The sequence below is a fragment of the Triturus cristatus genome, chromosome 10 (genome assembly GCF_964204655.1).
Source record: "Triturus cristatus chromosome 10, aTriCri1.1, whole genome shotgun sequence".
NCBI classification, from domain to species: domain Eukaryota; kingdom Metazoa; phylum Chordata; class Amphibia; order Caudata; family Salamandridae; genus Triturus; species Triturus cristatus.
In genome coordinates this window covers 894458721-894472881 of record NC_140593.1, presented here as the reverse complement: position 1 = coordinate 894472881, position 14161 = coordinate 894458721, and the positions used below count along the sequence as shown (strand labels likewise).

Sequence of the window (14161 nt, the reverse complement as noted above, 5' to 3'; positions counted from 1 at the left end):
GTAGAAGGGCAGGTCAACCAGAGGAACGTCTGATCCCAAAACCAATTCTCAGGGGCCATCCTTAGTAGAGATTAGCAGGGCAGCTACATGGTCTGCCCATTCAACCCCTGAAAAGCCTTACAGGATTCTGCAGGAAATTGAGGTAGAGGGCGGGTTTCACTCTAGAGTTCTTTCTTCTGTCAAGTAATTGTGAATAGCACTGATATCAAATTAAGTATTGTTTGAGCAGTGACTTGCAGTTGTCCTGGTCATTCTGGTTTGGATATATCTCATACTGTAGCTAAGCAAAGTGAGAGGGACGAGATGATAATGCTTCAATTACTTACCGGTAATTGCCTCAGTCCAAGTCCGTCTCTTGCTTTGATTAATTAATCCCTTCCTCCGCCCTGTTTTTGCCAGGTCTACTGTATAGTAGATGGCCTGAGACGACTAAACAAGATGTGGAAGGACTGGGAGAGGCTTTTATCAGAGGAAGACATTGATGAGGGAGTGTGTCTAGGAGGCACAGTGGCCTCATACTGTAATTAATCAAAGCAAGAGACGGACTCAGAGTAATGCAATTACTAGTAAGGAATTGAAGCATTCCCTCCTCATCCCGTTACCTTATCCCAGTCTGTCGATGCTTCACAACACGCTGACTGCCTTCTTGAGATCTAATATGTGAATATTGAAATGGTATTTTCTCAAGAAAAACCCATATCCAAAATGGCTGTAGTGGCATTCGCATGCATCATTACGTCACAGGGTATTTCTTTAAGAAAACACCATTCAAAGAAGGCTGCAAATTGAGGAAGTGTGTTTGCTGATGCAGTGCATGTACATGACACTGCGCCATTTTATTTTTATTTTTTACTGCTGCCAAATGTTCACCCTTTGGCAAAGCCCCTCACTAGTCTCGTCACTCATTTTTAAAGGGCGAGATGGATTGGCTAGGCCAATGCTTGCTTCTTTTTTGTTTGTTTTGTTGCCCCTTTCCTTGTTGACCAAATATTACCCCTTGGTTTTGCAGCCTTCTTGCGTGATTTTTTTATCCTCTCTTTCTGACAGAAACTAGTGTTGTGTCCACTCACATGTAGGGCTGGTGTTCTCCATTTACGCTTCATGTCTGTCCCTGCTGGGTGAGAGGGGTGATTCCAGAGAGCACATCTTTGAGGAGTTTGGCATCACCGGTCCAAAGGGCAGGCCGCAGGTAATTGAGAGTCAGAAGCACAGTCGGGAAGTTAACTTGCTTGAAAGCGGTCTCTGAAGGAGGGAGACGTTTGGTCAAGGGAGGCTCAGACCTGTGGTAAAGCAAGGTTAGACATAACGTTACATTAAACCTAAAGAAAAGGGATGAGGTTAGGGTAAGTTCAGGGGTTACAGTGAGGTTTAGGACTAGGTTAGTTGTCTGGTTGAGGTAGGAGCTAGAGGGTTACAGTAAGGAATGGCGTATGGGCTACATTTGGGGAGAAGGGCTTAAGGTTTAGGGTTAATGTAAAGATGGTAGTAATGTCTATGGACTAGGGTTAGGGTTACATCGTTTTCAAGAGGCAAATATGTTAAAAGTAGGCTACACTTTTGTAAAACATGTCAACCAGAACCTTTTTTTTTTTTACAACTTTCTGCTACATTTAAAATATGACTTGTTGCAGTGGGGTTTATTTGTGCATTTTTTTTTTAAAACGCAACAGCAAAACTTATTGCAAAATGCAAGTGCCTGCTGGCTACGAAGCCAGAACTCTGAAATGTCACATACTTCATGAGCCGCTTGCCAACTATACATACGATGGATGGAAAATTAAGTAAAAAACATACATTGCGTGCTATTAATCTACATATTCAGCCCTGGCACCATATCGGGCCATAAATGCAGAAGGAAGAGAAAGCATAGTGATGGTGGTGCTTTTCCTCTGGATGGTCGCTCTCTATTGGACTTCAGCAAGACGGCATGAGAGGAAATGTAGACAAGCATTGACAAAGCCAATAGGTCTGGCTTGAGACTCCAGACTTTTGACTTTGTCAGTGCTTGTTTTGATTTGTCTTGGTTTTTGCAAAGCTGTATTGTTGTGGAAGCTGCCAGGCCATGATCCTGAGCTGAGCTGCTCCGGGGGATCGAACCGTGAACTCGCCCTGGAGTCAGCCGGCCTGGCTGCTGCGCCACACCTCTCCTTCCCTATAAATAAGTGTATTATTCATATAATCGTAGTACAGTCTTAAGGTTTTAGCTAATGACAGACCTAAAAAAAGGCACTCCTTTTAATGTGCCTATGGAGAAAAGAATCATGCAAATGATGCAGAAAGCTATGTAACACATTTCATACACAAAGACCCGGAAACAAAATCAGTTTTCCTCCTTGGCGCTTTTTACCCTATGTGTATAGTCTCCCAAGATCAAGCAGGATCGAGATGAGACTGTATTGATGCTGTTTAGTTAATCAATTAAAAGGCCATTAGGCAGGAATGGGTCTATTTGAGTCTCTCATAGACTTATCTTACGTCTATTTATAAAACTAGAACATGACCAGATTCAAGAGTTAATAAAATTGTAGTTTTATTCAAAAATAGTATCATGACAGAAAGAAAAGTAGTTAGTTAATAAATCAAGTGAATTAGCAAGCAGACTGACATAAGGTCTGTCTCCAAATGAAAGCCCAAAAGAGCGCTTCTCGGTGTTCTGTAGCAAAGAGTAAAATGAACAAGTTCCCTAAACAGCACATATTTTATAAAATAGAAGGGGTAGAAATGTTTACTTCTTGGCACCCAATAAATCTATTAGTTGGTACACCATCACGGGAAACTCCTACTTCCTAAAGCATCTTATTGGTTAAAGCTGTACAGAGTTAATTAAGGGATGAATTACTAGATTATTAAACACAGAAATACAATAGCTTGCTCAACTAATAGCAGAGCTCGACTAAGTGGCCTTCAACTTGTAACAGAAACATCCTTCCTTCTCTCCGGAGAGCTGAATATTATATTACATTTGTGCAACACAGAGACCATGGCTGAGGCTGTATTCTTTTTTTCTTTTTTGTGAAAGAGAGAAAGACTCATGAAAAAGCTCGTACACCGGGCCGGACTGGGGACCGAAACTGGCCCTGGCAAACTGCTCGGCCAGCCCACGCGGGAGGGGGCCGTGTTGCAGCCGAGCTGTTTGCTAGGGCCGGTTTCGGCCGATTTTGTTACAGTGTGCCGATATTGCAGGCCTCTGTAAACAAGCATTTGCAATGCAATAGGTCTCGCAGTTACAAGAGTTAAAGCTATTGGCATTGTAAATGACAATGCCAATAGGCATTGTTATTTGCAATGTCAATAGCTCAAACTCGCGTAAATGCGAGACCTAATGCATTGCAAATGCTTGTTATTTTTGTTTTTCTTTTAAAAACATAAATAAAAGGCATTTTTATGTACAATGCCACTAGCTGAAACTCTCGTAACTGCGCGACCTATTGCGTTGCAAATGCTTGTTTTGTTTGGGAGGTGTGGGCGGATATTAAGGTGGTGCACTTAGAAATAGCAGTCGACAGGGTGATGGACAAAAACTGCTGAATGTTTAGTACGTTAAACAATTTGTTTATTTACATACGTATTGTCGGGGGTTGTAGGTTACAAAGTGGAGATATTGTAAGTCTGAGGCACACAGAAGTCCACTTTTTTTACTATCATTTTCAACATCGCTGTCAGTGTGGCTTAAGCCATTGTGGGAGCGCGATAACGAGGGGCACATTCATTCACATAACACCTAAACAAGGTACATCTGTCATTGCATGTTTCTGGACTGTGGGCCACTGGTGGGATTTTAAGCCGACATACAGCAATCGGTCTTCATTTAAACTGTGAGGGTTCATAGATCGCGTCTGTGCAAAAGGCAGCGCCTAGAGGTTGCTTATGCTTGACGTAACGCATACTCTTGATGTCAATGTATTTATTAGCCTGTTAGATGCAGCGGTCACCACACGTGCAGCATTTGCCGAACCCAGACGAGGAGGTAGCTCCTTGGTGCCGGTTTATTTTTCCAGGCGCCATATTTTCCCAACCGGTGGTGTCATTAAGCTGTGTCGCAGGATGTGTTGGAGAGAGAGAGGCGCAACAAGCTGCAGACGTGCCAAGAAGTCTGTCTTGGGATTTGTTTGGCGCATGGTTTTGTCTCACAAGATCCATAGCTCCTACCTTAGTTTTATTTTGGAAGAGGAGGTTTGTGGTAGGTGGTCCCATGTGGTTGGTATTGCGTGTATTTGTTTTGTTGTTGCCATATTCCTTCCTGTGGGACACTTAACAACCTCACACCTCAGTGCGAGGTCTCACCACGGAGACCTGTGCTTCCCGCTTTCATTGGGAGATGCTCACTCACTTAAAAAGCTTCCAAGAAATTACGCAAAGCAACATTTGAAAAACATAAAGTTTCGCTAAAATCAGCAATGTTGCTTATTTGACCGGTGTAATTAACATGTCGCCGATGCCTGGCTTCATTACTCCCCCTGAGATAGACTGCCACAGAGGTGCGCTGGTATTTTGCAGCGCAGGCCCACACCTCTGGAAGGGGCGAGAGTGGGGTGAGATCAGTTACACCTCGCGCTGAGTGCGTTTGTCATATGTAGCGTAGCGCTGACTCCACCCAGCCAGGCTTCAGCACGCTGAGCATTGCTGACACAAAAACTTGCAGTCACGCATGTATTGTTCTGGACAACAAATAAGCACATATCGAGCACACATGCCGCATAAGTGATGCGGTAGGGTTATTGCGGTTTTACACTACAGCAGAGTGGACAAAGAATTTTACAACGGGAGTACGTACGTTCGATGGAGAATCGGCATAAAGGGGTGTCCAGTGCAGGCACAAGGACACAGACACTTTCGCACCAGGAAAGTCGGTCGCGCCAGTGACACATGGGGTGTTTGATGGGACATGAGCGCTGTCATGCCAGTTGGCATCACGGCTCTGCGCGCCAGCTCTGACTGTTGGTTAGAGGCTTCACAAACACCATGGGATAACAAGCAAGGATAACGGCAACACAGCGGACTCGTGGAGAAGGCGGGGCTTTTGGGCTGCTTGGTGGGGGGGACAGAAACACATGAGAGCGACAAAGCGAGATTAAACAGTGACGTAGTGGGTGGGGATTGAGAGAATGCAGCGCGCACTGAAGTTGACGAGGAGGGAGTGGGAGGGGGAGTGGGGGCGGGCAAAGTGGTGCGGGACATCAAAGGGGCCGCGAAAGTGAAAGAAAACGAGTGCTTTCAGGCTGCCAAATGGTGCGCGCGCCCGGGGCACATGCACTGTATTTGGAGGCCTGAAAGCACTCGTTTGCACTTCCAAAACTCGCTTACTATAAGTCTCGACAGAGCAGCGCTAAAGCGCTGTCTCAGGCGAGACCTAAAAACCGGCCCCAACCCTGGCGGCCCACCGGGGAAACGGCGGGTGCCCCTTACAGCCGGTTCGGCCCTGCTCATACACCTAAAATAAACAAGCACTTTTCTGCAACATTTCTAGATTGATTGTCAGTGCAACCTGGTGAAGTCTAGTGATGTTAACTGAAGCATGCCATTATTTTATAGAAAATTTAAACTCTCTTACAATTGTCTCCCCTCAAGAGCTGGAGAATATGGGCAAATATGTCTCCAGGGATGCATTTCATTAGGCACCTGAACGCTATGCTGGCAGTATGGGTTTCCACGTAGGGGAAGAAACATGTCAGTTTAATAGAACAATCATGAGAGAACATCAGTAGCCCAACCAGACAGTCTAGCTGGGAGAATCTCCTTGTCCTCGGATGATTCTGCATTGTGGCTCACATTAACCAGAATGTTAGTCAGCTTTGAGATAAATAATATGATTGGTCTAATCTGGCTCTGAGGTCCAGTACCTATTTAGCTTATATGTGGTAATCCTTCCTGGCAGATCTCAAGGTGCTGATGCAAGCTATTGAAACAAGAGTGTTCAGCATGACAATGTCACATAGAAATGCATTCCCAGTTGTTTTGAGACTTGGCATTGGGCATCAGCATTGGCTGGAGGAACTTTTGTGGTGGTAGCCAGGTGTCATGTCCATCAAAGGGTTTGAAAGACTGATGTGAAGCAAAGGCCACAGTACCCGAAATCCATTTCAAAGGTGAAAAGCTTCTTCGGGACTAATGGAAGGTGAAGGAGGTGGAATATCACAAGGATGCAGGAACACATTTTTCAAAAATCCAGAATACCTCTCCATTTGCATTGAGAGGAGGTTATTTTATAATGCCTATGGGTGATTTTCGACTTCTCTCAGAGATCAGCAAAAACAGGGGCCTGCTGCAAGGTAACAAATGTGCAGAAAACATTTTTGTGCTCAAGAGACAAAGCATCAGCAGTCCTAATAATACAGAGGTTGGCCCAAGCTGCTGGCTAAGGGATGAAGGATTCATTTTCCAAGAGGCATGGTAAATGTCTACTTTAGATGCCTGGTTCCCCAAGATAGTAGACAGAAGATGTATGACACAGTTCTGCCAAGCCCTTTGCAATCTGGGATAATACACCATTTCTGAAATATCCACAGAAAAGGAAAGCAATATTGGAAGGAATCCAGTCACATTAAAAAAATAGGCAGTGATCCCTGTTCCTCAGAAGTATGGATAGAATGTGTTCTCCATCATACTGGTTGCTATGCATTTGAAGAAGCTAAATAAGTCTACTGTGGAACACAGTGTTTAAGATACTAACCCTGAATTGCCTTGAATCCTTGGCATCTGTAGGTTTTTTAGGTTCTAAGTTCCTCATATTCCTGCATTTTCAGGATCAGAATTGTCTCCGATTTGCAGGAGCATGCAAAATCATTATCAATTTGCAGTCATGCGCTTTGAACTGAGAATGGGATCACAGGTCTACACCACGACCAAGAACAAAACTGCATACATGCAGAGCCATCATTGAGCATTAGCCCTTTATCAAGGAGAAGTCACATCATTAGCCAGTACAGCACCTGACCTCTTCTTGGGAAAGATGTGCCCCATTGATACTGCCCAAGCAGGAAGCTGTGAGATTACAGAGCCAGCTAATTAGCAAACAAGGAGGCTCTAGCAAGGGAAATTCTAAGGGCTCAAGGTAACCTATCTTTATGTATATTTGTAGTGGCCTGCCCTAGGCCCACATGCATGTTCACTGATCCTCATTATTAATGTGTTTCGAGGACTAAATGTTATCCTCTTTTGTACTTCCAACAATATTAAATCTGTAGTTACACGCTTCTACCCTGCAGAAGGGAACTTTGTTACATCCTCCTCCTCCCCTATTCATCACTGTGAATGCTAGCAGTCTGGACTGGGGAGCAACTATGCAAGACATTCAAAAACAAGAGATTAAAATGTCATCAGACTGATGGGAACTGAACACATTTGTACATGTACTCAGGGTTGCCTCCACTTAGATTGCAGTTTAGAGCAGTTTTGATCTAGAGACTGACAGAGGCCATGTCTAGTCACAGGTTGAATAAGATCTAGAATCTTGGGGTATCCGGTGTTGGACTTTGAGACTTGGGCAAAAGAACCCTTCTCCTTCTCTGAAGGGTGACAAGCTGAGTTGAATGATTTATCCACTGAAAGACTACTTTCTGTATTCAAATATTTTTCAAGGTCTGTATTGCAGATTTGGGACACCAGCAATGGACTTTTTTGTATTCCAGCAATTAGGTTGCCAGTGCAGAGGGTCTGAGGGTTATGCACTGTCTCTGCAGGATTCAGGTGGTCTTTGTTTTATGATTTACAGCCATTTCTTTGTATGTCCAGAGTGTGGAGAAAGGTCGGGTGTAATTATGATAGTAGTTGTTCGGCCCAGGAGGCGGTGGTTGCCTTTTCTACAGCAAATGGCAGTGGATTTTCTGTGACGGTGAGGGTCCTTCAGTCTTTGGCGCAGTCTACGTTCCTTGCTAAGGATTGTCACTATTGGTTTGAAGGTTGAATGGAAAGGTTGGCAGGGCAAGGTGTTTTTCTAGGAGTTAGTGAAGAGTCTGCAGTACCTATGGCACTTTCAACGCTTATCATCTTTAATAGATAGCAACTGTTTTTCGTTTGTGGTATGCAGGTATTTGACATGATACTGTGTCTTTTGCAGTAAAAATGACCCTTCAATTCAATACAGGAGAGAGTTCATCTATGTTTGTTGTAGACTCCGAAATAAGTACTCATCCTTTAGGGCTGTTAGGGAGGCTTGAGATAATCTGTTGCAAGAGGAGCCTTTGCATTGTAGGCTTTTACACAGAGAGGTCTAAGGCTTTGGTTCGGGATTGTTTGTTGATCTCCCAGGTTTTGCTATCTCTTACATTTAAACCTAGAGTATTACTAGTGACAGTTATATCAGCAAGGCGTCTAAAGGTACTTTAATCCTGGACTTTAAGAAACGTATTTCATAATGTGTCATAAGTATTTGCTGTTACAATTTGATCCAATTTTTAGGTATATGTTTCAGCCAAAATTTCATTGCTCTCAGGAGGTGATTCTCCATACCCTTTTTCCTTCTTGCTCCTCTCTTTTCTTCATGACTGCCTGGTCATCTCCATGCCCAGTTCAGTTGGCGCTACCAGGAATCTACTTGTCTGTATATTAACTTTAGCACAAGTCAGAGATCAGACCAATCAGAACTGACCTCTGTAAAGCCAGAACATCAGACCATCAGAGTTACTTACTAGGCAACAGAAAAACTGGATGAAGTGGGTTTAACTGAACAGGGGAAATCTACTCTAGAAAATGCGACGAATGAGGATTCCTTCCCCACTCACCAGGTAGATAAGCCTGTATGTGAAGCAAGAAGGCAGGCTGTCACACTCATCATGGACATGAAGATAGCTTCCAGGGGAAGCCCTATCTTGTGCAGCTATTCTCAGTGAGACCCTATTGAACACCTTACATCTGAGTCAAACAGAAGCACGTACATATTCGATACATGATGATAGGAAAGAGAAGCACTGACACACAACATATATGATACATTGGGATAGCAAAGGGACTCCAATTATGTAGAACTGACTGGATGTTGAAAGAGACCCCTGGGCTAGAACTTTGCTGCCACCACTGCCAATCACCTCACAGACTGGTATGTGGGCGAGGGGGCAGATGCCACCCTTACTTGAGCTGTACTTATACTTTAGGTGTTTTTCATTTCATCAGAGTTGGGTTCTCTTGAAAATGACTTGCTTAAAAGGGGGAGTGCCTCCAGTGGATCCAAAATCACAGGGCAAGGCAGAGTAATACAAACAGAGCAGGGAAGCACAGCTTTACAAAGACATGCAGAGGACATTGTCACAAAAAGCACTGTGACAAGGGAGACTAGGAATAGCTGTCATGTCATGAGATGTATCTGTGAATAATCAGGGCATTCTTTGCCACAGAGAGGATTAACTCACTCACAGACCCACACCAGAGGCAGTTGTCACAGCAATAGGGAGAGGTGTGCCCTGTTCTATGGACAGCAAAAGATAAACAGCCTTTAAGCTTGTGCTGGTGGAAGATTGCATTTAATAATCTGTAGTTCATCCTGGATTTACAGAAGAACTAGCATATGTCTGTGTTCACAGTAAAGACCTAGGCTTGTTGGGCTACCCATGCTCCAGGTTGATGGGTAGCCAAATTGTATGTTCGTTGGTCAACACATCACATTCTTGATTTTTAGACACAACTATCCTAGTGTCGGTTGTTAGACAATCTTATCTTAGAGTTGGTTGTTAAATAGCGCCATCAGATCATTGTCGGACTGCCTTATCCTATGGTTTATTGTTGATAACCTTAAACCAAGGGCTGCTCGACAACCTAATAATGGATTAATTGGAGTGAACAGGTTCATATTAAAATGTTGTCCCCTACCCCCAAGAATTCAGATTGGGCAGCTCCATCTAGGGGTTTCGGACAGCTCTATTATAGAATTGGGTGTGGGGAACCTTCCACTAGGAATGCTGGATACCACAAAGTTAGGTTTGTCTTTTTCTGAACATTTTTATCTTATTGTTCATTGTTGACCACCCTGATCCCATGGTTACAACACAACTCACAGTAGGATTGTTGCACTGTATATGTTTATCCTAGTGTTGTGGGACAGTTCCTTCCCTATGACTGTCTTGCAGCCTTATCCACAAGACTGAATATTGGACAGCCCCGTCCATGGGATGTTTATAAGCCCATTTGAGGATTAGTAGTTGGACATGCCCACCATAGTGATTCTGTAAAGTCTTATCCTAGGAATGCTGAACTCCCTATCATAGGGTTGTTTGTTGAAGTGAGCCATCCATGTTTTTCTGGGCTGAAAAGCTATATACTAAGGAGTCAATCTCATCCTTAGAGTTGATTGTTTGATACCCCTAATCAAGGATCACTGGAGAGGCTAATCTATGGTTGGTGAATGGACACCCCTGTGTATTCAGATAATGCCTACAGCTTAGGGTTGTTTTCATATTAAAAATGTAGAACAAACGTATCCAAAGGTTCCTGGACAGCCCTACCCCAAGGGCATTCAATAGCCTTCTCATAGATTTGCTTGTTGGACAGTCCTTGCACAGTCCTTGAAGCTGTACATGAGCCCATCTCCATCTTAAGCTCATTGGACATTGACATCCTAAGGCTGATAGACAGCTAAATCATTCAGTGTATAGTTGCTATTTAGAAGTAATTGAAGCATCTTTCTACATGTGACACCATAGCTACATTTGGTGGACCAAAACAATTAGTGACAGGCACCATAGAGTGTGAAAAAGGGTGCTTTAAGGTAACAAGTCTGCTCTTGCAAGCCATGCTACATTTTGGCACATATTCACAAACTACCCTAAACAACTCACTAATTAAGCTATAATATCCAAGGAGAAGGGCACTCACAGGCAGTTATTGACTATGGTGGGTTCAGGTAGTCCTAATGCGAAGCCGAAGACCCTACTCCATACTGGTCAATAACGAGCTGGGAGTTCCCCCAGATAATATTGCTATTGTAAATAAGACCATTACAATTTAGGGTGAAATGATTTCCATATAGAAGTCATGGAAGGTGCTCCAGAAGCTAAAATGAAAACAGATTTTCTATACATTATATTGGAAAAAAGTGTGACACGATGAGTCAAATGGGCACTTCCAGTTGCAGCAGCAGTCTGCCAGTTGGTTCCGCTGTGTTCTACTGCAGCCTCCTACAGGTTCTAATGAACAACTAGAGGGAAAACATTATATTTTCATGACAAATTGAGGCACACCTGAATACCATGTTTCAGGAATGTGAGCTGTACATCTAAAAGCATTTCCTGTGGAGGAGATTACAGTAAATTAACAAAATGAGGGGTGTCATTTCGTCATGGAAATTATGGTTCATGATCTAAAAAGCAAAGGACACATTTTCTATACATTTTGAACTATCATCCTCACTTATGTTTGACAAATTGTGGCGGTTTGAGTACAACATGTACTCCAAACAACAGCAGCGGTCTGTCAAATAACTCTCCAGTGATCTATTGTAGCTTCGCCATAGAGTTCTAATGAACAAATCGAGTGCTAACATCCTGTATTCAGTCACATGGGTCCCGAAACATAAATTAAACACATAATACTCTGGAATCAAAGAATAACACCCAGGAGATGTCCAATCAACAGTTAAAACAACATTTTATTAAAGCAATAAAAATAAAAATTCATTCATAGAAGTGGGTACCCCCGTGGGGTAAACCAAAACAGGTGCTGAGAAGAATTCACAGGCAAAACCACTTAACGACCAAAAATGTGTCCAGAATCAAGGTCACTCGTTGACAAAACACAGCACTACTGCACCCGTAAATCATTTGTACATAATCAAGTGCGTCAGAGTGACTAGGTCGACGACGTTTCGATCCACTCAGATTATGAGATCATTATCAGGAGAACACATTGTTTGCCTGGATACATAAATCAATGCACATCACCAACGTGACCCTACTGGTCTCAATCCCTCTTCACACCCACTGATCCTTCTGTCAGGCTTGCTGTGCAAACCCTATCCTACCACTCCATAAGCTTTATTTTTCCTGTCTATCTAATCCTGGACCTACGGGGCATCCCCCAATTTATGAACTTACCTACTGGCCGCCTGCAAACTGACATTATTCGTATACTTTCCAGATTTACCAGCCCTTTATTGTTAAGATGAACCTAGTGGGTCTCTTATCCTCCCCTGGGCCTACTAGTCTTCCACAGTCTAGCAGGTGACCAAGACCCCAAGGCCCTAAATTGGCACATCAGCTCAGGACTCAATACCCCCACTCGCTCGTATCCCCTTCTCAAGAAACACCCTCATAAACCCTTCAACCAACAATCTCCCTCACCAATGAAAACCATTCACTGATTGGGATTTCCTGCTCCATTTTGTGTCCTTCAGTACTATTCCCAAGTTACTTGGCACCTTTGGTATAAGCCAAAATATGGTCTGTTGCCTGTAACTTATAAGTGCCTCCCTTCTTTAATATTCAACATCACCGTCTCTCTGCAAACCTTCTAATTTCCACATTCATATTTTTTCAAGTCCCGTTCATGGCCTCCTACTCAGTTTTCTCCCAATAGAAGTAGAATAAGTCAGAGGTCCACTCTCCTGCTGCGCTTCAATATGTTGGTAACAGCAGTCCACCCCATGCTCCCCTTTGCTATGACACAACACTTGTGCATCTAGTCTGTCTCACTGCCACATTATATAAACATCAGGCTACAGATCCATAAACCTGATACATCAGTGCAGGCCACATCCGTTGAGTGGGTTGCAGACCAGTTTCCGTGGATTGGTGGTAGATTAAGCCTAGGGACTGAAACCAGACACAAGACTCCTTCACTGGCCCTCCTCTGAAATTGGTTGTCACTTGCAATTGCTAAAGTTCATCCCTGTATTGGGAAGCTTGTGCTCATCACTTCAGTCGATGACTTGCATGTATACGTACATGTACATGTAACAAATGTACAATAGATTAATAAGGTTGATTGGAAAACCTCAGATTCCTAAACTCACTTCTAGCATCACTCCGACCACTGAAACTGACACATAAAAAAATTACTAATGCATTTCTTGTTTAAAAAGTCCTATTGGTGCCTTAAGGGTAGGGCTTTGGGCGAACCATGTTTTCATGGAATGCGTAGAGCCAGACCTTGCACCTATTGACAGAGATTTCACTTCTGATGATACCTTGGGGACATGGGTCTCGAACCTCTGTACTTGTAAAAACATGGGGTCCCACCACTTCCCAATATAAACCTAAAGATGGTCATCTGCTGACCTTCCATAGATCTTCAAACATACCATATCAATGAAAAATATGTTTATCCGTAAATTTCATTGGAAAGAGCCTAGAATCATTAAGGTTTTTGCGTTGCATCTCTGTGTCAATTCCAGGCTGGTAGAATACTGTACCCAAGGAATAAGAACACCAGAGACAATATTGGCTCAGCTTTTTGTATTGGACATGTAAGCCCAACTCAATGCCTTGTGTCTTTCTTAGATTGCACAGGTCGCATCAAACTAGCGACTCATTCACAACTCACATGTCTCAACCCCAATCATTGTACGGAAAAGAAAACTGATGGCAATTAATATGTTCTTTCCACTGGATCTCAACAGCTCTTACAGGGTCCAGGGCATGAGTTAATCATTGCCATGTGCTGCATAATCAAAGTGGCAGTTTTCTTAGCACCTTCCTTGGAATAGTTGGCTATGAAAGTCTTCTCAGGCAGTGTGCCGTAGTCTGCTTTAGTGCACAGTTTTCTATAGAATCTTCCACAGGCACCATTGGAAGAACTTTCCTGGGAGGGGCCATATTTCAGCTACTTAGAATTAGCTTTTTCCTAGTGCAGTTGTGACCAGCTCCTAGATCTTAGACTAGACTGTGCATTTCATAGCCTAGCCCTGTTTCCCCAGTGCTCGATTTGTTGACATCTTGTTTCAATCCTCTTTTTCCATTGGCTGCAGTAGTACCTCAAAGCAGACCAGACTCAAACCTCGACAGCAGGTAAGCACACACAGTATCTCTCCAAAGGGTCAAAGTAGCTCTCCTTTGCGGAGGTAGGGGGACTAGTTTGGAACGGTTCACAGCTCTCTACAGCTGAAACAAAGGGATGCAAATCAGCCAACTAGTCCCATGTCAAGGGCACCATGTCCAGTCAGTCCTGTTTTTTCAGCCAATAGCAGTAAGCATCTTGGGAACTGTAATTTTACTTTTCATTTACACTCTGCCCCTCA

The 14161-nt window shown here is 43.4% G+C and overlaps 1 protein-coding gene across 8 annotated transcripts in view; it reads left to right on the top strand.

The window, feature by feature from the left end:
• The window catches only part of CSPG5 (chondroitin sulfate proteoglycan 5), a 243428-nt gene that overhangs the window by 224163 nt on the left and 5104 nt on the right, over positions 1-14161 (top strand). Inside the window, exon 5 of one of the 8 annotated variants that reach the window (XM_085628632.1) lies at positions 13892-13931. The exons of the other annotated variants lie outside the window; for them this stretch is intronic. Within the exon in view, the coding sequence (XP_085484758.1) occupies positions 13892-13894 (3 nt within the window). The 3' untranslated portion in view covers positions 13895-13931. The remainder of the gene's footprint in view (positions 1-13891; positions 13932-14161) is intronic. 8 annotated transcript variants of the gene reach the window in all.